The sequence below is a fragment of the Aulonocara stuartgranti genome (assembly GCF_965226115.1).
Source record: "Aulonocara stuartgranti genome assembly, chromosome: 2".
NCBI classification, from domain to species: Eukaryota; Metazoa; Chordata; class Actinopteri; order Cichliformes; family Cichlidae; genus Aulonocara; species Aulonocara stuartgranti.
The window spans coordinates 26,347,501-26,371,966 of NC_138940.1; the positions used below are offsets into that span (position 1 = coordinate 26,347,501).

The 24,466-nt window shown below is 47.4% G+C and overlaps 2 protein-coding genes across 3 annotated transcripts in view; both read left to right on the plus strand.

The window, feature by feature from the left end:
• n4bp3 (NEDD4 binding protein 3) overlaps positions 1 to 24,466 on the plus strand; it is a 44,572-nt gene that overhangs the window by 10,519 nt on the left and 9,587 nt on the right. Inside the window, exon 1 of one of the 2 annotated variants that reach the window (XM_082508527.1) lies at positions 6,377 to 7,411. The exons of the other annotated variant lie outside the window; for it this stretch is intronic. The gene's annotated coding sequence lies outside the window, so the exon portion shown is untranslated. Of the gene's footprint in view, positions 1 to 6,376; positions 7,412 to 24,466 lie in introns of those variants that run through there. 2 annotated transcript variants of the gene reach the window in all.
• Positions 15,223 to 23,272, plus strand: LOC309689217 (uncharacterized protein). Its single transcript, XM_082505486.1, has 3 exons — positions 15,223 to 15,410; positions 15,822 to 22,150; positions 22,563 to 23,272. Exon 2 carries the CDS (start codon positions 16,013 to 16,015, stop codon positions 21,893 to 21,895), a length of 5,883 nt encoding a protein of 1,960 aa, XP_082361612.1. The 5' UTR covers positions 15,223 to 15,410; positions 15,822 to 16,012; the 3' UTR covers positions 21,896 to 22,150; positions 22,563 to 23,272.

The following is a 24,466-nucleotide window of genomic DNA, read 5'->3' on the forward strand; positions in this document are numbered from 1 at the left end:
ACATACTCTGGAACTGAGGGTTGGTTGCCTGGATCAGGAGGTAGACCTGCGACAAGGTCCACTGGCTCACTCAGTTCTCGGCCAAACATCATGAAGTTCGGGGTGAAACCTGTAGCACTGTGTTTGGTCGCCCTGTAGGCCATAACAGCGTACGGGATCATCAGGTCCCAGTCCCAATGACAACGCTCTGCTGTGGAGGCCAGGATCTTCTGGAGAGTGGCATTGAAACGTTCAACCTGGCCATCTGACTGGGGTCGGAATGGGGTTGTATGAGTCTTATCTATGCCAAACAAACTGCACACCCCTTGGAACACATCAGATTCAAAATTGCGTCCCTGATCACTGTGTAGTGCTTGAGGTATCCCGTAGCGGCACACCCACTCAGACGCAACGACCTCGGCAACGGTTGCAGCCCGTTCATCTGGGATAGGAAAGGCTTCAGTCCACTTTGTAAAGTAGTCTTGTATCACAAGCACATATCGGTTTCTGCGCTCTGTCTCATTCAGTGGTCCCATAATGTCCAGCGCAACGCGCTCCATTGGGGCTCCTACCCGGACAGTTCCCATCGGAGCTTGCGGTGTCTTCTGGGGTCGGGCCCTGGATGCACAGCTGGTACAAGTACGGCACCAAAGAGCGACGTCTTCCCTCATGTGATACCAATAGAATCGGGTTCGTAGTCTGGCCACAGTCCTCTCGACACCAAAATGTCCACCCACTGGCCCTTCGTGCATCTGGCCCATCACTTCTGGTTGTAGCTTACGTGGCAGTACGATTTGGGGATAGAACTGGGTCTCGTCAAGGCAGTAGAAGCGACGGACCAGAACTCCATCTCTGAAGTAGAGCCGTTTCCATTGAGCCCAGTATGTCTTAGTTGCTGGGCTGCATGGTGAAACAATAGTCCATGGGGGGCGCTCACTGCTGGCCTCCATCCAGGCGCGTATGGGTGCAATGTCTGCATCAGCGTCCTGGGCTTGGCTCAGCTCCCCCATGGTCCAACCATGAAACAGAGAAGCAGTATCAAGGGTTTTAGCCACATATACTTTCTCAGTCAGCTTTACAGTGTGTGTATTAGTGGACATGTTCTGGTGTGATATGTCTGTTCTAGTGTGAATTGTCTGTTCTGAGATGTCTGTGTTGATAGAAGTGTTTTGACATAAAATGTCTGACTTTGTAAGAGCAGTTTGGTCTAAAGTCTTTGTTTCTGGTGTGGTGGTGTTATGACTTACCCCCACTAGACACACCGCTGTAGTAGCCGGTTGTCCCTCCACCCTCACCGGACTCAGCAACAGGGAGCTGGTGTCAGAGTCCAACTCGCATTGAACTGCCTGATGACTGGTCCCCCCGAGATGCTTGGGGGGGTCCTGCACTCTGCATGGACAAGACTGGCGACAGGGTCTTCTGGAGAGGCTATCAGCATTGGTGTGCACTCGACCTGGACGGTGGATGATCTCAAAGTTGTACTCGGCAAGCTTCTCGAGCCATCGAGCTAATTGTCCCTCTGGCTCTTTCATTTTTGTTAGCCACCGTAGACTGCTGTGGTCTGTGCGCACTTTGAAAGGCCGTCCAAGGAGATACTGGCGAAAGTGGGACGTGAAATCCACGACGGCTAGTAGTTCACGTCGTGTGGTGCAGTAGTTTTGTTCAGTTCTTGATAGCTTACGACTGCCATATGCCAGCACACGTTCCACGCCCTGTTGCATCTGTGACAGCACCGCGCCGATGCCAGTGTCGCTGGCATCAGTGTCTAGTGTCATTTCTCCATGGTCAAGTGGATAGCCAAGAACAGGGGCAGAGGTGAGTCGACACTTCAGCTTGTCGAAAGCTGCTTGGTGCTCAGCATGCCACTGAAAATGTGCATTCTTCTTGGTCAGGTTGTGCAGGGGTTCGGCTATAGAGGCAAAATCTTTCACAAACCGGCGGTAATATGAGGCCAGGCCGATGAAGCGTCTGACCTCCTGGATGGACGTAGGTGTGGGCCACATCTGAACCTTTTGAACTTTGCTGGGGTCGGTAGCCACACCATGCTCGGATACCACATGGCCAAGATAAGCAACTTCGCGGCGAAAGAGGCAGCATTTGGCAGGTTTCAGTTTCAAGTTAGCTTGTTGAAGTCTATAGAATACCTGGCCAAGCCGTTGCAGCATCCCCGACACGTCCTTAGCCAGCACGATGATGTCGTCCAAGTAGACCAGGCAGGTCTCCCACTGCATGCCAGCCAGGACGCGGTCCATCAGCCGCTGGAACGTTGCCGGGGCATTGCATAGTCCAAATGGCATGACGTTCCACTCAAAGAGGCCTGTCCTAGTGCAGAAAGCGGCGGCCCTGCGTGCTCTAGGCGTCAGCTCAACCTGCCAGTAGCCAGATGCGAGGTCTAATGTGCTGAACCATCTGGCAGTTGAGAGTGTGTCCAGCGTGTCCTGGATGCGGGGCAGCGGGTAGGCGTCTGTTATGGTGCGGTCGTTGAGAGCCCTGTAGTCAATGCAGAGACGGTATGTCCCATCTTTCTTACGCACCATAACGATGGGCGAGGCCCAGCTGCTGCAGCTGCGTTGGGCGAGACCGCTCTGTAGACTGTCGTAGATCTGCTGATCAGCATTTTGCTGCTTTTCCCCTGCCATTCTTCGTGGATTTTGTTTGACTGGGGCACCAGGACGGGTTATGATGTCATGCTGCACAAGGCTGGTTCGGCCCAGGTCAGCAGGCCCTGTAGAAAACACATGTCCATAAGTGCAAAGCAAGCGTTTCAGTTGGAGCTGTTCATAGTCATTGAGGTCTGTGGAGCTCTGGGCATAGAGCTCCTGCAGGTGCAGAGGAACCACAGGAGGGCTGGTCAGAGAGTCTGCAGCTGGGGAGACCATGGAGGGTTCCACGGCCTCAGCTGGCTGGAGGAGCCCGGCAATGGATCCCGCCTTAATTGTTACTGCTTTATTGCCAAGGTTAAAAAGGCGAAGTGGGACAGCTTTAGAAGGCTGTGCGTTGACTAGGACTCTGGCGATAAGTACTTTGTGCTTCTCAACAAAACCTTTGGTGGGACTAAGCATCATGTCACCTCGAGCTGCTGCACCAGGATGCACGTTGCCTTTCACCATATACTCTTGCCCCGGTTCCACCACCACAGTTCTAGCTATTCTCACTGCGTGTGACTTTGTACTGGCTTCGGTTTGGTAGTAGAGCACCTCTTCACCGAAAAGGATGATGCGGCGTTTGCCAAAATCAAGACGTGCTTCAGCTTGAGTGAGGAAGGGATGCCCAAGCAGCACCTCATTTCCTGCTATATCTGCCACCAAGAAATCAACATCCACCTGTCGATTGTTGATATTGACAGGTATCTGGGCTTCACCTAGCACCGGCACGTCCCCAGGTCCCACACCAAGCAAGGTCTCAACAACTGAGGGCTGTAGTGGTGGTCTCACGTCTGGGTGGATGGAGTTGTAGTAGGGCAGCGGCAGCACGCTCCTCCGGGCTCCACTGTCCAAAACAGCACATACCTCCACTTCGTAGAGGCGCATGGGGATACTCATTTCTTGGCTTTGGCACTTAAGGTGGAGCACAGTGGGTTTTGGGCTGTCCCAAGGGCTACTGTTCAATGTTAAGGCCTTGGTGGTTTTGTGAGGGGAAGGGCACTGCTTTTGGACATGGCCCCAACCTTGACAGTTATGGCAGCGAACCCCACTCCTTTTAAAATTTCTGTGATTGTTCGGTGTTGTCGAGGGTGTGTGTGGGAAAAAACGATTCGGTGAGGGGCTAGCTGCAGGTGCATGCTCAGCAACAGTCTCATCTCTGTCTTTTTCTCTGACGACGGCAGCTCGGGGCCGGCGTTCAGCTGCGTTACGGGCTCCTTGCTGCATGGCACTGGTTACATAAGATGCAGCCCTTTTAGTGGTTTCGTGTCGGTGGGCTATTTCGTATGCGCAGGCAAGTGTGGCTGGGTGCCTCTCTAGCAACTTCTGTACTATTTCTGCATCACCCAGCCCATTGGTGAAAACTTCAACAGCTATAGAGTCTTGTTCAATCTCTGCTCTATTACCATATGCAACAGCCACTTTCCCATAAATGTCATCTCTGAAAACATGAAGGGCCTCACCAGGTTTACGCACTCGCTGCCTCAGTTCTACAGCAACAGCAGCTGCATGGTCAGAAGAAGGGCCATATGCAGTTTCCAGTTCGTCCACCAGGCGGCGGTAATCCCATTTGGATGAGCGGGGATTTCTGTGGATAATGGCCCCTGCTGCTCCAACTAGGCAGAATTTAAGCTGAGTTGTCATTGTTTTTTCTGACCAATAGTTGGCTTCAGCGCAGCTCTCAAACCTGTGCAGAAATTCCTTCCACGGTGTGGTGCCGTCATATTGGCCCGGACGTAGGGTGGGGACTCTCTCTCTAGTGTCACCGTCCTCTTCACTGTCAGATAGGGGCTGACGGGGCACACAGCGGGTCTTGCCTGGTTTCGAGCGGGGTTTATGCTGTGCAGTGATTTCCCCATAGCTAATGGCTTCATTAAGGCTACTGGAAGGCATACATTGCATGGGTGTATTTAACATTGCGTTAAACTGAGCCGGTGTGCTGTGTACAAAACTGTCCATGTGAGCGGAGGAAAATGGGTTTGAGTCTGGATAGTGGATTTTCATTTGGGGAGTAGGAGCTGGATAATAGTTCATGCTGCTGCCTGTATTTCTCTCACGGCCGTAGCTGCGGCATTCAGCATCAACGAAGGGATTCGTGCGGGAAAACTGCGGCCGGGCAGGACCATCGGGCGGCGCGAATACACACTCTCCATTAGCGTGTGTGTTAGCACAACTTTCGGCACACAGGAATGGGTTCATATGTTCACATTTAGTCACAGCTCTGTCTCTGTTAGCTTCCCTAATGCTCGCGGCACCCTCGGAGACACTGGTCAGCGATATGAACGGGTTGGAGTAATTGGTCTCAAGTCCGTACTTTTCACGAGAATGGCGAGCAGCGGCCATCGCGAGTTAGCTTAGCTGCGGGCTAATACACTTGTAATTACAGTCACTCGGCTTTATCGTTAGCCGCTTTAGCCTGTCGGTTTTTCTCTGTGCTCACCACTTCTTTAACAACGTGAGAGGGTCCCTTCGTGGTCGCCAGTGTTAACCATTCCTCGCCGTCAGTCCCCTGACCGTGGTCGGGAGACACGAGGGGAGATGCTTCCTCCAGGGCCGAAGTTTGTCCTCCTTCGGGGTTAACTCCCTTCACTTTTGTGGAGTAGTGAGGCAGACAGAAATCAGCCGAGGCACCGGAGAGTACTGAAGAGATGAGGCTTTAATAACAGTACTGCACACTTTGGAAACACACTGCATAGCCTGTAGCCCGTTAGAACGCTGCTCCCGGTCGCCCTCTACCCATGACACACTCTCTCACTCTCTTTTTCCTCTTTCGCTCCCAGCGTTTCCTTCACGCGCATGCTCACACACACATTACATACACTCCTTACTGCACCCAGTCACACACAAGACAGCAATTCCTGCAACAATATATACACCTATCTGCTTATAACCTCAAGTGGCTACACTGTTGCATTGGCTTCATTTTTTATCCCAGCAGTTGCCGCATGCTTGAAACAGGGAAGAGTCGGTAATACAGCCCTGCCAAAAGCTTATATTTTGGTACAAATTAAAGAAATGAGACATTGTGTGCCAGCGCGTGAGCTTTACAGGAGCTGGTGAGTGGATTATGTGACCTTCGGACAGAACCAGAATAATGGTTTCCTGTTTTTTACGCTAAGCTAACTGAATGCTGTGTATGTTTGCTGTACAGATCTGAGACTGGCATCGGTGTTGTCATCTAACAGTCTAACACTTGTGACTCTTCAGTTTTTAAAGTTGCGTTAACTAATCGCATTAACATCTCCCGATCCTTACAGACAGAGTTGCAAAATTTGTTTACAAGAGCTAACTCCTGTGTGGCAGACACAGTAAGCTCCGGTCTAAAACAGGATAATGGTATTTCTCAAGAACCAGACAGCCAGCATACCTCCCATAGCACTTTCCAGTGATGACATTGTCCAGAAGAGATAAGCCAGAGGAAATGAGTCTAGCTGACAATGAGTTTGTTGTTTAGTTGATTGGTCATACAGGTACAGTAACTGTAAGCAGGCTCTGACACGTTCCTATCTTCTCTTCTTTGTCTCCTCTCCTTCTGCAATGCTTGCTGCCAATCACATGGATGCACCGCCTTCATTTTTTAGGATCCTCCATCTCTTACTTTGTTTTTCTTTCTTTTCTTTTTCTTCTTTTTGGTTGAACTTCTCTATCAGCCAGCTGGGAGTGACTGCCTTTGAAATCTGAGGCCCTCTGGGGGCCCACACATACAGTAATGACAGGGGTACTGGAGCACCTGCTCAGGTTTTGGGCTGGGCTGTCCAGCTTTGATGGGGTTAGGCCCTCCTTTCATTTTACTGCTGATTTTCTTCAGATTACTCTCAGCAGGCCAAGGGGCACCATAAAACATCATACTCCACTGGAATGCCTTTAATAGTTTGCCAGTCTCAACATAGTGCATCCCTGGCTGGCAAGGTGCTTTTATGAGCTGAGATTCTTGTGTGCCCACCCGTTGGTCCGGATACCCACCTCAGCTCATTGGCCCACATCGGATGGTGAGGACAGAAGAAAGGAGCCACTCTCTCCTGGTTACAGAGCAGAGAACAATGTCTTCTCTCTTCTTCCTTCTCAGATCCCAGCATCTTTAGTTTGAGATGTGTAACTTGATATGGTGTCGAACCCGTCCAGTAACTTAGCCTCTCAGGAAGGGAGACGTACACTCAGACTCTTGTCCAGACAGTCCACTCAGACTCATCCCCCTCCACATGCCCTCATTTTCCACTTCTTCCTCATTCCCATCTTCCTCTTATTTTCTTTTCATACATTCATCCTTCTTTCCCCATTTATGCTGTCTGCTTTGTAACCTAAGTCAAATCCCTCCTGATTGTCTTATTATCCTCGAGCAAACAGACGCACTGCGTTGCCGTTGTCCAGTGAAGCTGGGAGTTTTATTTAAGGTCTGCATTGAAGGCTTCAATGCGTTTTCACATGCAGGGGCTTTTGTTTCTGGAACTGGAAGAACCAGTCTGACCACACTGGCCTTTGAGAGGGCTCACAGTGCACAAAGAAGTGAGCAGGAGGGAAGGGTGTAGTGTAACTAGGAACATACAGAGCTCGCTTAGCTTAGTCCAAAATGTTGATATGGGCCCAAACCATCTGTTTAGACCAGTGTAAAGTCTTCCTGCAGGTCAGTGGCTGAAGCAGTTTCCTCTTTATCCACGCACCTCCCAGCTGCCATCGCAGGCTGGGAAACACGAGTCATGTGATGTCATCATCAGTAGCGAGGGTGACAGAGAGAAACAGGGCGTGCATGGGATCAGGAGCAGAGAAGTGAAGTTTCAGGTGGACAAACACAGGTAAACAAGTGTTTTTTCCTTCTACATTTCCTACTATTTAAAGACACTCTTAGTGTAAAAAAGTTAACTTTGCCTCTCTGTTCACCTCATGTCTGCTTATGATTTGGGTTTAGATTTGTTTACAATGTTCCTTTTATAAAAGTGAAAGTACCTCAATTCTGGTTTCAGCTCAAAGATCCGTGTATCTACTAGCATTTAATACGCAGCCCCGATTTCTCCAGGGAAAACTTGACTAATTTGCATGCCAGTAACCTTAAAATGCTCTCTAATGCACTGAGATTTAAGGCAGCGCTGTCAAAGAGCAGCCTAAGCTACAGAGAGAAGAGGGAAGCATCCTGATTGTTAATCACTTTGCCCACGAGGAATTCTTGTTTGCAGTGAAGCTGATTTGGAATTAGCTAACTTTATAACTGAATCTTTTCCCTACGGGGATGTGACGTCACTCGGAGCAGCAGAATCAGCCTTCCAGCTTGGAAGTGATGTGCTAATTAACGGTTAATTATTGAATGGTCCAGAATGAAGCCATACGGTCTTCAAATAATAATAAACGGGGGTACTTGCCTTCCAGCGAGCGTTGCATCGAGAGCTCATTAATAATATCACGCTTTCTTTTTCTGTTATATCTGAATTATCTCTGGTCTGATGGTCTATTTGTGTGTCTGGAATTCCCCCTGAGGTCTATTCATGAATTCTGTACCCAGGCTGAGCAATTAGATTTAATTTAACTGACTGTGTTCTCCAGTCAATTAAATTAAATCTAATTGTTTTTGAGATTTTTTTATTTTTGCAACAGCAATCAAAACAAAACAACCTCATCTAGGTGATATTTCGCATATCATAGTTTTTCTTGCGGCTTTTGTTGTTAGTGTAAACTCTCTACAGTAAACTTATGACCTCATTTGGCTGAATAAGGTGTTTTCCAGTAGCACTCAATTCATTTACAGGGAAACTTCAGCCAGGAAGGGGGGGGGGGGACACTGATCTTCTGACTGGGCATCGGCCTTCGTCAGCATCAGTGTTTACTACCCGACATCATCCCTCTTCAGTTCTCTCTCTCTCTGGTGCAAATGAGATCAGAAGGATTTGCTGGGATGTGATCGGCAGAGCAGTTTCACCTGCACACGGGTCACTCCACGTGTGCCTGTTAGCTTCTGAGTCCAAACCAATTTTTAGCTGCGGTGCATCCGTTTTCCCATGTTGATTGTGCCGAGTGTGTGGCCTAACATCCAGGGCGTCCCGATGGATGCTTGCACACTCTTTGCAGCTGTTAAGTGGAATTGATTCAGGTGTAGGTCGATGTGGGAACCACTCAATTTCCATCGATGTAATCACAGAACGGTGACTCCTGCGTGAACCGCTCCAGGAAACAAAGAAGCCACAGTGAGTCTCTGCTCACCCCTCCTTACTGTAAAGAATTTAATAAAAAGCCTTTATCAGCTCAGTTTAACATTATGTTACCTGCAGCCTATGATTATGTGGCTGAATAATCGGTCACTGAGTTGTTGTTGTTGGGCTGCCGTTACCAGGTTCTCATGGGAATAAAGTTACTTTTGATAACAGATTAAAAATGTCCCAAAGCCCTCAAAGTCCTCCAGCAGGGGAAACGGACAACATCAGCCACATCAGAGCTCCACGTGTTAAGTAACGGCATGGCACATTTAATCATTACCCAGTGAGAAATGTAAGGAATGTGGGTTTGTTTCCTCACACTGCTCTCGGTGGACTTATGCTCTGCGCTGAACATGGCTCTGCTGATAGCAGCAGTTGGCAAACACTATACAGGCTTTACCTGTTATCCACAGAAACCAAGCAGAACTTGAACTGGATTCAGAATCAAGTGTAATAAATATCATGCCGTTGTTACAAATGCCAGCGAAGGTGAGTAAAGAAATATTTTAGCATGTTGCTGGTTTTATAGCTGTTGGTTTTCTTTTTAAAATACGGAAAATACAGAAAAAAAATCTATATTTTCCTTTTACAGAATGCCGGACATGCATTTTCTCAGCATGTCAGGCATCATAAACTGCATATTAATACAAAATTATCACGCAGATTAGATTTAAGTATGAAAGTAAGAAAATTATAATCCAGCGCCAAATTGTGTCATTCTTGGTTAGTTGAAATTGCACAAGCTAAAGAGTAAACGATGCGAAATGCTGACCAGTTCATGAGCAGCGAACCTTATATTTAGAAGGCAAAAAGTGAGAAATGAACCATGAAAATCACCATAATAAGTTTATCTTGATAGATAAAATGAAAAAACAGCATAACAATGGCACGTGTCATCAGGAGCTTGCTCGGTGAGGCACTGTTGGGTTTCCCTTTATAAAGTCAGATATCTTTGAGGTTATTGTTCAGTACAAATGAAACTGCACTGAATTGAACAGCTTCAGTTCTTCGTGGCTTTTATTCTCTATTCCTCTAAAGCGCTGCTGTAGGGTGGGAGCAGCATTCTCCCCCATATTTCTGCACTCTGTGTTTTGATGATGGCGGTGGAGAGCGCTGACTAACACATCCAACACGTCCAAATTCTCCCATAAAATGTTCAGTTTGGTGTAAATCTGGACTGTAAAAGTCAAAAGCATATTATTAGAACAAAGAGCAACTCTCTTCTCTGTATTGATTTGAAGTGACCTGCCTCCTACCAACAAAGAAGAGCTGCTGCTGGATCCTATCACTGAAGGGGTCAAGGATTCAGTTTTTCCTCCGTAGTGCATCGCCTAAAAAAGGCTTTCTCTGCATATTATTGGTTTCAGGAAAATAAGATTTCTCTCCCTCTGTTTTTTTGTCCTTTTTTTGTTTTTACACCATTTCAAAAAACAATTCTCTAGTAAATCTTAGCATTTTTAATGAGTTCGGCTACCAAAAAAAATAGCAGCGCTCTTTAGTGTGCTACATTCTTTATTTTCATATCCTCCACGTGTGTCATTTTCATATTTAAGACCTTAGCTAAAAAGTTGCTTTAAAAACAACACCTACAATCAGCAAAATTTCTTGGCAACTCTTTGATTCCTGATTAGCGTCAAATTCTTTTCCCATCATAGAGTTGTCAGTAAACTCCGGACTTCTGATTGCTAAACCTGATACTGCTGTAACTGCAAACTATGATGCATTTCACGTGGGAGAAGAAATCCCGACTGTTGTAGCAACAAGTACTGTAATAGGAAGGGCTTATGGAACAATACGTTGTTTAGTTTGTTCAGAGATTAAGGCCTTCATCTCGGCTCCCACGCTACTATCTAACTCATCGTCTCTTGTGGCTGAAGAGCAGTTTTTGTTTTGAATAGCGGACCCACATGTTTTTCTAAAGCTTCGTTTAAAGCGTCTTGTGGAACTAGTCGTGTCATCCTGTATCATTTCTATTTTTTATTAGATGCAAGCCAAAGCCTGAGTCAGAATTTGTACAGTTATATTTGTGAACATATGGAAATGCTAACAATTTAGCACCATCAGAAATCCAATAGGAACGTGTAAGTTATGGGAAAAGATGGAATAGCAACAGCCCCATCCTGTATGTCATACAGCTTATATCATCATCAGCTATTTACATTGATTGTTATACATTTCTTTTATGTTGTTTGCGAGCCTTGATCTACCTGTAAGTCATAATCATACTCATTTGAGCAGTGTTTAAAAGCGACACGTTTACACAGACACTAAAAGAGGAAACAACTTTGAACACGTTAACCTTCCCATTAATATCAATAAAATCAACTGATTGTAAGGATAAAAATAAAGATGGAAATGACCACAAACGCAAAACAATACTTTAACCCTTTAAAGCCTGAACTATGAAATAATTTAAAAAAAGTTTTACACATAATTAATAATTTTTTTTTGAAATAATTAAATATTCCATCCATCCTCTTTAGATTGTCCTCATCAGGGTCACAGAGGGGCTGGATGTTGATGATCTGGTGCGACATGCAGTTGCTCTGTGGGATGGATAAGCATGTATGCTTTGTGGAAGTGTGATCTGTAAAGGAGTGAAAGGGGCAACCTAAAACAACAGTGAGGTCAGCTGCTCCACACAGCTGTGTATCTACACCTCAGCAGAACAAATCCACACAATCATAACTTCCCTAATCCTAAAACACCTATAAATATTTTTTTTGTCCTCGTAAGGGAGGGTCCTCGAAACATGAGTCATATCAGGACTAGACGAACGTAGACAAACCCACATGTAGAGGTTGAACTTATAACCTCACAGATGGAGCAACGCAGGCATTTGTCCAAACAAACTTGTGCAATTCTTTTCACACTGCAAATTGATCATATTTTAACAAAACCTGCTCTTATTACTGAGTCACAGTTACATAAAAACCACAGAAGGGATGTTGGTGCATAAATTCCCCCCATAAATAACACAAATAATACCCATGGCGCTGTGAGAGCAGGTGCCTGCGAGGGCTCACCCTTGTGCTGTCTTGCCAAATCAAACTGATTTATGTAACATCAGTCAGCTACAGATCAATATGGTGCAGCCGGTCAATCCAGATAACACCAACATGGCTGCTGTGGTCATTGGATTCTTTGCAGAAATACTGCGAAGTCAACAGAGGCATTATAGCCAAAGCACACTGTGCAGGCCTGCGTCGATAGGCAAACTGATGCAAAGTGAGGAAACCCACATCAGCCTGAGAGGAAGTCATCACCTGATTTACTGAAAGGCAGACGCAGCCAGTCAGATCACAAACGTTAGACTTCTGTATCGAGCTGAAGCTCTCTTAAGAGTAATCCTGCAGGTTTCTTTTAAAAAAAAAAAACCCTGCTGAACTTTGAGTCTCACGTAAGTTTCGTGGTTTTCTTTTCTGGGTCAGTAATTGTTGATCCAGCTGTGGAAATTATTAGTTCGAGGTCTCATCTACTCAGGGATCAGAGCGATTAAGTTGCCAGCTCACATCCACTGACAACATCAATTTTGAGAGTAAAAGGAAAACAAGATGAATGATATGCATGTCAGGATTTTGTAATAAATATATGTGACATGCCACATGCAGCTGATACTGGTACTGGTGCTCAGTGGCTTCTGTTTTTATGTGAAGAGCATTTTTCTACCATATTAGTTTCTCTTCACTGGCTAAATTGAATCTAAAAGAGGTATTGAGACCTTGAGGTATTTCAAGTAAAGCACTGCACCACATGAAAGTACATAAAAGATGTGGTGTTGAAACTTACAAATCCAAATGGTTGAAACACATAGTGTTGTGTTTCAACCATTACTAACAGCTGCAGAAAGCACTTTAAAATCAGATGATTCTTTTGGATGAACCCTCTACAAGTGACTGCCTGAAATCTGGAACCCACAGGCGTCACCCATTCTTCCGTTTCCTCCCTTGAGATGCTCTGCCAGGCCTTTACAGCAGCCACCTTCAGTTGCTGCTTGTTTGTGGGTCTCTCAGCCTTCAATTTTGTGTGTAATAACTGAAAAGCATGCTCTTCTGAGCTGAGATCAGGTGACAGACTTGTCCATTGATAATGTCAGATTGCTTTGCCTTGAGTCTTGCAACATTTGTCTGAATCTGAGCAGAGCGTATGGCCCTGTGCACTTCAGTCAGCAGTGACATCACCAATAAACACCAGTGACCAGGGTCCACAGGCAGACATGTGTGCACATGCAGTAACATTTATCCTGCCACATTTGACAGATAACACCATGTGTTTTGGTTTCATCTGTTCAAATACTTTTTTAAAGCAGGTTCTTTCAGGTTATTTCTGGCAAAGTCTTATCTGGTCCTCTCACTCTTGAGTGTAAGCAGTGGTTTGCGCCTCGTCTAAACCCTCTCTGTCTCTTGATTGTAGACTTTGACAATGATACATTTTAGTTGTCTCCTGTGGTCGTCCAGGTCTTTTGGTGTTGCTGAGCAGGCCAGTGCATTCCTACCTTTTAAGAATGCATCAGACTGTTGATTTGGTTATTCCTAGTGTTCCTAGTGTTATTTTGCTTCTCCAGCCTAATAATGGCCTCCATCACTCGCACTGTCTGAGGCTGAAATGCAACAGTGAAAGACCTAAACTGCAAATTCAACACTCTGAATCAGCTTTAGATATGCTGCTGCTTGTGAAATAATAAGGCAACAGGCCTCACTTTGCCATAAAACCGCTTATCAGTTAGTTGTCCATTAATTTTTAGTCTGAAAATTGGCAACTGTGTATACAAGTGGCTTTAATTCCTAGACAGTCAATGCAAAACTGTTGCTAAAGCCTTTGATTTACGACTAAAAGTCTTCACTTCAATCACATATTGATTGTTTGACTTCAAAACTGCTGCGGTGGCAAAATTATAAAGTTGTGGGGCGTTTTTTTCCAAACAAATTTGGGATCTAAGCGCATGGTGGAAACTTGCCATCACACAGTACGCCAGTCCTAAATCATACCCTACGTAATCATTCATTTTCCTCTAAATGAAACTATAATTTACAAAATGGATATCATGCTGTAACCAGTGATTAAGACCATAAGCTCAGTAGGAAAGTGTTTGCCGAGGTCATAAATCAAGCGAGATTCTAACAATTTCTTTCTTGTAGGTTTCTATACAGTCAAACTTCAATTTTAAGGCAGAGGAGCCTCCTTTTAAAACACAGGTGCTAATAGACACATTGGCTTTGCAGCTTTTCAGACCCCATAGGTACAGTTTATGAATTAAAATCAAACAACAGCCACTGATATCATTAAAAATAATTCCCCTCTCGCCACTGCGGGTGGTCTGTCCTTCAAGCTCGGGTCCTCTACCAGAGGCCTGTGAGGTTGAGGGTCCTGCACAGTATCTTAGCTGTTCCTAGGACAGCACTCTTCTGAACAGACATCTCGAATGTTGTTCCTGGGATCTGCTGGAGCCACTCGTCTAGCCTGGGAGCCACCGCACCTAGTGCTCCGATTACCACTGGGACCACTGTTATCTTCACTTTCCACACTTCTTAAGCTCTTCTCTGAGCCCTTGGTACTTCTCCAGCTTCTCATGTTCCTTCTTCCTGATGTTGCTGTCATTCGGTATCACTACGTCTATCACCACGGCTGTCTACCACCACTATGTCTGGTTGGTCAGCCACCACCATTTTGTCCGTCTGTATCTGGAAGTCCCACAGGATCTTAGCTTGGTCATTCTCCACCACCATAGGGGGCGTCTCCCATTTTGACCTGGGGACTTCCAGGCCATGCTCGGCACAGATGTTTCTGTACACTATGCCGGCCACTTGGTTATGGCGTTCAATGTATGCCCTGCCTGCTAGCATCTTGCAGTCTGCTATTATATGCTGAATTGTTTCAGGGGCATCTTTACACAGCCTGCACCTGGGGTCTTACCTGGTGTGATAGACCCCAGCCTCTATGGATCTTGTGCTCAGAGCTTGTTCCTGTGCTGCCATGATTAGTGCTGTCTGTGCTGTCTTTCAGTCCAGCTTTGTCCAGCCACTGGTAGGACTTCTGGATGTTAGCCACTTCCCATCCTTCCATGATGGTTCCTCTCCTTCCTCCTCTTTTTTGGGTTTTTGCTGCCTGAGGTATTCACTGAGCACGCGGTCGGTTGAGGTAATCTTCCTGATGTATTCGTGGATCTTTGTTGTCTCATCCAAGACTGTGGTACTGACACTCACCAGTCCCCGGCCTCCTTCCTTCCGCTTAGCGTATAATGAACGAACATGTGCAGTAATAGTAGGGTTTACAGACGAGGGTTCCTAAAATCCATCGGCACTTGCTTCGTGGAAATTGCAGAATGAAATGTCTGTGTCTGCTCTCAGCTAACTGCTCAGTAGCATGTATCTATAGCCATGACAAAATATGACCTTTAACATCTGTATAAAAGGCTCTGGGATTTTATGTCTATGTTCTGCAATATTGTGTGGGGTGGAGTCGTAGGAAATGACGTAGGCAGAAGTTGGGGGTATCGCGATGCTACTTGAGAAGAGGAGATTTTTTCTGTGTTAGTTCTGTTACCTCGTAAGCTGTGTTCCTGGTTGCCATCCTTCACGTGATGCTCCGAGTGTTAAGTTCATGACTGGAAGTAAGTTTCCTTAAATATGTTCATTTTCCGATTCTGATGTTGGCCGCGGCTTTAGTTACATTCTACCGCATTGTAGCACCGCATTTTTTCATCTCGTGACTCGAAGCATGTGCCACCGGCCGCCGCCATTATGTAGTAATTTTATTCGGCCACACGATGGCGCCAAAGTCCTTTGTTTACAGTTAGAGTGGATGTTTCGGCTATGTATGACATTCTCACTGTGTTTAATTGTGTCCTTTCTGTGTTTGGAGCAAGAGATGTAAGATTGGCGTAGTTCAAATTATATATGTCCTGTTATGTGTATATTCAGATGGATGTGTTGGTTTATTTCATGTAATCCTTTATATTTATCTTAGTGAAGCTGTTGCTGTATATATTTATATACTCATGGCAACTTGTTTGTTACTACAGACTGCTGGCAACACTGAGCATCTAGGTGGCAATAAAACAGCTGGCGGTGACAATCCAGCAAAGTGGAAGCCTGTTGTCCTCCTTCCTGTATCCTGACCGATACACCATCTTGTTAGCTGCTGAACCTAAAAGAACTAGCCCTCACCAAGTACTCCTCAACATTGGTCCTTCGAGCCGGATGAGTTATCAAGATGGAGCCAGATGGAGCGACATGTCCTGATGCAAGGCCTAAACGCCATACACGTCGACCAAGCCGGTTTGAGGACTTTGATGTTAACTATACAGGCCACCTCTTTAGGGAAATGCTGCAGTGGGATACCCCACAGCCTCACACAAGAAGCGACAGAGTTCAGCCTCAGTATAGTCATACGCCACCCCTCTACAGCGACAGGGATGGGGCCTATTACAATACACCCCCTCCACTGGGAAGAAGTGAACAAGATGTGGACCTTAATAGGAGCCTCTCACCTGAATTTGCACCTTCTAATTTGCTAGGGTCTTCAATACACACATTTCATACAGAATTCAGAGCCTTGCAGGCCGAAAGAGAGCAGCTACTCCAATCACAGCAAGTTTTACAGGAGGGCCTCAAAGAACTGAAGGAAGCAAAGAGTGACCTCAGAGAGCTGATTGAAGTGGCTCACCTGCTGAGGAAGGATATGGCTCACCTGACTGCCTCACAGCCTAGCACCAATCATCCCCCCAAGCGCGGTTCAGGAGAGGTATACACCACCCCTGAGACAATGCCACAGGAGGAGGATGAGGAGGTGTGGCCTGACCCACCGCCATGGCCTGAACCGATGGAAGAGTTGCACACAGGATTCTCCCAAATGAAGGTTGACGAACAATACTCCGATGATGGTGTACAGTACCACCCTCTACCCCGCACACCATATTTCGCTGGTGAGCCTTCGCTGCCTAGTCATCGCTGCACCCTATATCAGGACCCTGTGGTTAAGGATGGAAACACGTTTCATGCCCCTCCACAACACTCTGTGCCACCCCCCTGCTGGGCACCAAGTAAGACAGGTTTGCTCCCAACCAAGCCTGTTCCAGCCAGTTCCCCCTCTCTTGTCACTGGAGTAACCAGTGGGCACGGCAGCAACCCATCTGCTCCTCTTTCGGCTGAGCTAGTGTACAGGGGGCCCAAACCAACCATTCCAAGGTTCATTCATTCTGATCCCTCTGAGTTTGCTAGGCTCCGCATGGCTTTAGAGAACCTACTCCCTCCTAATGCTACTGAGCTCTTCAAGTATCAGATACTTGTGGACCACCTCAAACTAGATGAAGCTCGACTTATTGCCGATGCTTACCTGAACTCACCCAAGCCTTATACTGACACCATGGCAGCCCTCCACGACAAATTTGGACAACCTCATCAGCTCGCCTTGAGAAAGATAGCAAGTGTCCTGGATGGTCCTGAAATAAGGCGAGGTGACACAGTAGCCTTCCAAAGGTTCTCCCTTCAGGTGCAGTCACTAGTTGGGCTGTTACAAACATTAGGACTGGAAGGAGAAGCGGAGTTGAACTGTGGGTCCCACGTTGCCCGACTAATAAGTAAGCTTCCTGCCGAACAGAGAGCTGATTTTCGTCGACACCAGTTTAAACAGCCCGGGAGCACCTACACTCTGTACGACCTATCTGCATGGCTTCGTCAGGAGTCCTGGTGTCAAGGATTTGACGGACAAGCAGGTGTAAGAAGCAGTAGAGAAAGGACCAGTGTAAAGGCTGAGGCCCGTCCAGGCCGACAAACCGTGACAGTCCTACATAACCTAAAGGGGCCATCAGAACACACTTTTTCACCAGTGAAGGAGAGTCGAGCTAGAGGGAAGGTTAAGAACAAAGCCTACTGTGCCTACTGTGAGAGCACAGAACACTATTTCAGCCAATGTGATGATGTAGCCAAGCTCTCCAAAGAGGAAATAAAGGACTGGATACAGGTCAACAAACGATGCTGGCGCTGTGCCCGAACTCATTTAGCTGCTCAGTGCACACTAAAGAAACCCTGCAGCCGCTGCCAGGGTAAACATCTGCTGGCTCTTCACGAGGTAAATGCCAGGATAGAAGGAAACAACGCTGGCATGGCTGCAAAGGAGGAAAGCTGCCTAACCAGTTCGGCTTCGGGCTCACTCTACCTTGATCGCCATGGGGCCGGCAATCGTGTCATGCTGAAGATTGTACCTGTGCTTTTGAGCCATGGAGAGCGGACTCTAGACACCTATGCTATACTTGATGACGGTTCAGAGAGGACCATGCTGCTCCCTGCTGCTGCAAAGACTCTTGGTCTGGCAGGCATCCCGGAGGACCTGCCATTACGAACCGTCCGCCAAGATATTCAGATGCTTCATGGACATACCGTATCCTTCAGCGTCTCTGCTGCTACCAACCCCGGATCCTACTACAAGATTGATGGAGCGTTTACAGCTGATCGTCTCAACTTAGCTCACCATACTTATCCTATCGACCAGCTGAGAAGGAAGTACAAATACCTGCATGGGATCCCGGTCCCTGCCCTGAAGGAAGCCAAGCCTCTGCTTCTCATTGGTTCAGACCAGCCACACCTGATCACCCCCATAGAACCAGTCCGCCTCGGCCCACCTGGAGGCCCAGCAGCAGTCCACACCCGGCTTGGCTGGACCCTTCAAGGGCCAAGTCTTTTCATGGGGCGGCAGACCCAGCCTGTCCTATCCCTGTATACATCCGCCCAATCAGACGAGTTGCTCAAACATGTGGAGCGGCTCTGGCAGGTGGACGTGGTGCCTTACCGATCCGAGAAAGAGGTCACTCGGTCGAAACAGGATCAGCAGGCTGTGGCCCTGCTCGAGGCAAGAACAACTCGCAGGATGGTCGATGGAGTCTTCAGGTATGCTACACCTCTACTCCGTCACCCACAGATGCCGCCACTGAATGCACCAAAGGAATCAGTCATGCCCATGCTTCGAAGCACAGAAAGGCGCCTGTTAAAGGATCCCAGTCGGGCTGATGCCTACAGGGCAGAAATGCAGAAGCTGATCCAATCAGGAGCCGTGAAGGAAGTTACGCATGAGACTTCGCCCAAGGAGAACTGGTACATACCGCATCATCTTGTCAGTCATAATGGGAAGAATCGCCTGGTGTTTAACTGTTCCCATAAATACCTTGGACAGTCCCTGAACCAGTTCCTGTTGCCTGGCCCTACTCTTGGAGCTTCCCTGCTGGGGGTGCTGGTCAGGTTTCGTGAACACCCCATAGCTGTGAGTGGAGACATCAAGGGGATGTTCCATCAGGTACTGCTCCTCCCTGAAGACCGGCCCCTGTTGAAGTTCCTTTGGCGGGACTTAAAGGTGAATGAACCCCCTAAAATCTTCGAGTGGCAGGTCCTGCCATTTGGGACAACTTCAAGCCCCTGCTGCGCCACCTTCGCCCTGCAGCATCATGTGATGGAGCACACACAGCCTGACGACAGCCTGAGATTCTCCATCGAGAGGTGTTTCTACGTAGACAACTGCCTACAGAGTGTTGGCTCACCGGAAGAAGCGAGAGATCTGGTGGATCGGCTAAGAGAGTTGCTGAAATCAGCTGGCTTCGAGCTACGTCAGTGGGCTTTTAATGATCCAAGTGTCCTGAGCCATTTGCCTCCAGAAGCTAGATCACAGAGTCTGGATCTGTGGCTAGCCGAGGACAAATCCAACCCGCTAGAGACCACGCTCGGGCTCAGCTGGGACTGGAATACCGACTCCTTGGGTTATAAGCACAGGCCCGTGTCCTATGAGGTGCCAACCCTCAGAAACATCTATAGAGTCCTAGCCTCACAGTACGACCCTTTGGGCTATCTGTTACCCTTCACCACTCGGGCCAAGCTCCTTCTCAGGCAGTTATGGGATAAGAAGCATGGTTGGGACGACTCGAATCTTCCCTCCACCCTCCTGCAAGCTTGGTCTGACTGGGAGGTGGAGCTTCAGTTTTTACCTCACCTTACCTTCCCACGTGCCTATGTTCCTGCCAGTGCTAACTTAAAGGGGGCCATTCGTGAGGTGCACATTTTTGGGGATGCTTCTGAGAAAGCTTATGGAGCGGTGTCCTATATGAGGACTGTAGAACAGGATGGGCAAGTTCACCTCACCTTCATCCTAGCTCGCTCCCGGGTAGCCCCCAAACGAGCTCTCTCTATTCCCCGCCTCGAGCTCTGTGGAGCTTTGCTGGCAGCGCAGCTGGCCAGTACCCTGAATAAGGAACTCACCTCAGCGATTGAAAGAACAGTCCTGTGGTCTGATTCGACCACTGTTCTTACCTGGTTGAGCTCACAGTCCTGCCGCTACAAGGTTTTTGTAGGAGCCAGGGTAGCTGAGATACAGGAGTTGACGGAACACTGTACCTGGCGCTACATAGACTCAGAGAGTAATCCAGCGGATGACCTGACGAGAGGGAAGGCTCTGGCCGAGCTCAAAGTGCCTAATCGGTGGTCGAATGGACCCCCCTTTCTGCTCAACAGTCCTGACACATGGCCAGAGAACCCGAGCTCCGAGCCCAGTAATGACGAACTTGAGCTCCGGAAAACAGTCTTATGTGGAACCTCTATCACCTCCACACCTACCTGTCAGGATGGAATGGCGTGCAAGACTTGGCAGGAGCTCTTGGATATTACTGTTAAAGAGCTTTGTGGTCAGGGACTCTCGACTGCGCCATCTAGGGCTGAGGACTATCAGAATGCTGAACAGGCCATTCTCCGGCAGGCTCAACAGGAGTCATTTCCTGAGGAGTGCAGATTGCTTTCAGAAAGGAAACCTGTCTCATCCAGAAGCCGCTTGCTTACCCTGGCACCTGAACTGGATACCTCAGTGGGCCTCATCAGAGTAGGGGGTCGGTTGCGACGCCTAGAAGGTCTTGACGGACCTATATTGCATCCGATTGTCTTGGATCCTTCACACCCTTTCACACGCCTGCTTATCCAGAAATATGATGTTGATCTGCATCATCCAGGCCCCGAACGGGTCTTCGCGGAGCTGCGGAGGTCTTACTGGATACTGCGTGGAAGAGAGGCAATTCGCAAGCACCAGCGAACCTGTCCTGAGTGTCAGCGTTGGAGGGCACAACCCTCTGTTCCCAAGATGGCTGACCTTCCAGCTGCTCGGCTTAGACTGTACAAACCAGCCTTTTACTCAACCGGTGTTGACTGTTTCGGGCCTATGTTTGTGAAGGTAGGAAGACGTCATGAGAAACGCTGGGGAATCATTTTCAAGTGTATGACGACGAGGGCGGTACATCTTGATCTCCTAAGTAGCTTAGACGCGGATGCGTTCCTCATGGCCCTGAGGCGATTCATAGCCAGAAGAGGGACACCGGCAGAGTTATGGTCTGACTGTGGGACCAATTTCAAAGGGGGAGAACGAGAACTCAGAGAAGCCTTTGCCAACATGTCAGAGACATTGCAAGGGAGGCTCGCCCGTCAGAAGATCAGATTCCAGTTCAACCCCCCGGCAGCCCCACATTTCGGAGGTGTATGGGAGAGGGAAATCCGTTCAGTGAAGACAGCTCTGCGCACCTGTGTGGGTTCCCAACCTCTTCACGAGGAGGTACTCCGTACAGTTCTGCTTGAGGTTGAATTGATCCTTAACGCAAAGCCCTTAGGCTACGTTTCCACCGACGTAGCCGATGTGGACCCTGTGACACCCAATAGTCTCCTCATGGGGCGGCCTGATGGATCACTACCCCAGGTGGTCTACTCTGAGACAGAGAACCTCAGTCGGCGACGTTGGAGGCACTCACAGATTCTTGCTGATCAGTTCTGGGCAAGATTCATCAGGGAATACTTGCCTGGCTTACAGGCAAGGCAGAAGTGGCAGTCAACTCCTCCTGAACTTCTGGAAAAGGCAGTTATTATGGTTGCAGATCCACAGCTGCCTCGAGCCTTGTGGCCAATAGGCCATGTGATTAAGGTTCATCGTAGTGATGATGGACTTGTCCGATCTGCTGATGTGAACGTTAATGGACGTGTTTACACCAGACCAGTTGCTCGGTTGGTAGTTTTACCTGCCGTGCCATCGGAAGACAGCGATACTAAGCAGAATAGCAAGTCGCCTCCCTCAACTGATTAGGGAGCCTTTTTTCGGGGAGCAAATGTGTAACCACATTTGGGGGCGGCTGTATAAAAGGCTCTGGGATTTTATGTCTATGTTCTGCAATATTGTGTGGGGTGGAGTCGTAGGAAATGACGTAGGCAGAAGTTGGGGGTATCGCGATGCTACTTGAGAAGAGGAGATTTTTTCTGTGTTGGTTCTGTTACCTCGTAAGCTGTGTTCCTGGTTGCCATCCTTCACGTGATGCTCCGAGTGTTAAGTTCATGACTGGAAGTAAGTTTCCTTAAATATGTTCATTTTCCGATTCTGATGTTGGCCGCGGCTTTAGTTACATTCTACCGCATTGTAGCACCGCATTTTTTCATCTCGTGACTCGAAGCATGTGCCGCCGGCCGCCGCCATTATGTAGTAATTTTATTCGGCCACACGATGGCGCCCAAGTCCCTTTGTTTACAGTTAGAGTGGATGTTTCGGCTATGTATGACATTCTCACTGTGTTTAATTGTGTCCTTTCTGTGTTTGGAGCAAGAGATGTAAGATTGGTGTAGTTCAAATTATATATGTCCTGTTATGTGTATATTCAGATGGATGTGTTGGTTTATTTCATGTAATCCTTTATATTTATCTTAGTGAAGCTGTTGCTGTATATATTTATATACTCATGGCAACTTGTTTGTTACTACAGACTGCTGGCAACACTGAGCATCTAGGTGGCAATAAAACAGCTGGCGGTGACAATCCAGCAAAGTGGAAGCCTGTTGTCCTCCTTCCTGTATCCTGACCGATACACCATCTTGTTAGCTGCTGAACCTAAAAGAACTAGCCCTCACCAAGTACTCCTCAACAACCTCTGTTAACCTCTGGCGTATTCATCATGAATAGGGGCAGTGTGAAACCAAACACTGGGCAGTGCCACGTCCAATCATCAGGCAAATTATAGCCCATGTTTCACAGACAGACCAGTTGTCATCGTGGGTTTCGTGACATGAAGTTTAACCTTTCATGCGACACCCTCCCTGTCCCTCAGTTAGAAAACAGACAAGAATCACCCAGAAGCACTTGTGCTTGAGGCGGCATTTCCAGTTGCATCCGTTTGGACTTCACAGATGCTAAATGACATAAAAGCTACCATCAGAGATGCAGAAGAAATAACATTTAATGAGCCTGCTCTTTAGTGTCTAGTTTCTTCTGAATGGCCTCTGGGCCTGTGGAGAGGAACTACATCCCCCGTCTGTAATGAATAACCTGCTAACAATTAGAGACTGCTGCGTAGCACTCCTGTGCTGTCATGCCCCAAAGCCAGAGAGAGACACTCACACTCACTCATTACAGGCTAGCATGTAACAGTCAATCACAGAGCGGAGCTCTTCTTTGCTTCACGTGTAGTATAAGGTACCTTCCCTATCGGCCTCAGGCACAGCTTACCACACTGCTGCTGCTCCTGCTGCTGACACATTTAGACTCTCAAAGCACCCTCATATAAAACAAGACTCACATTCACTTACATCAGTTCCATCTTAAACTCTGTTTTTAACGTAGGACATTAATAATTACTGTATATTACAGTAATTATTTAAACAATTTATAATTAAGTGAATAACTAACACAAGAATAGAGCTTGTGCTGGAAATTCACCCAGGACTCTGTTACATCTGGTGTGCGCTGCCTGCCGAACGGCACCGTAGGACAAAGTGCACCTCTTGATTTTTGTAACAATGACGTTGCTGGCCATATGCAAAGTGACCAGTGTGGTGGGTATATCAAGGTATATCCTTAAGTAAACGCCGTGACTCATTAGCTTGAAAAATCACCGTTAGCAGCATTAACTTGAAGTAATCGTTTAATGTGTGACTTTATCAGTCTCTCACTCTTCTTTCGGATGTTGTTTCAGTTTATTATCATGTGCAGGAATTTATTTGTGCACCGCTCTCTGAAGGTCCCACCACAGCATTTCAGGCAGGTTGAACACTGGACTTTTGGCTGGGCCTTTGCGACACTCTCTTTTTCAGTCATTCTGTTGTAGATCTGCTGCCATGCCTGGATCACTATCCTGTACCATGACCCAATTTTAGTCAAGCTTCAGCTGTCAGACTTCAGAATGCTTTGGTATACAGAGGCATTCATGGTCAGTTCAACAACTGCAAGGTGCCCGGGTCCTGTGGCTGCAAAACGAGCCCAAATAATCACATCTCCACCACCGTGCTCAGCAGCTCCTATAAGGTGTTTGCACTGTGCATTATGACTACCACAAGATGCTGTCACAGCCTTATTTTTTGATGGGAAGTGTCCCTCAGGACAGGCTGACAGAGTAGGTGTTAAATATAGTTGCAGAATTCTCTGTAGAATAAAAGAACTCGGCCTAATGGTAGCAGCTGCATTTTCCACAACTGACAGAAAATCTAGCGAGTGCAGCTTTGATAGAGCTTATATAATGAAACAGAGAGTGCGTGCTGTGTGGGAGTTTTAGATGTAACCTGTAAAACTTACCCCACAAATGTAAACAAACTTTGATGGTGAGCAGGGGAGCGAGAGAGTGAGTGTCGAGGGAAGAGGGCAGAGGATCTGCGAGTTGTGCACATGCCTTTCTTT

Excerpts from the sequence above, each read along its gene's own strand:
- LOC309689217 (XM_082505486.1), top strand. The coding sequence starts at position 16,013 with ATGGAGCCAGATGGAGCGACATGTCCTGATGCAAGGCCTAAACGCCAT.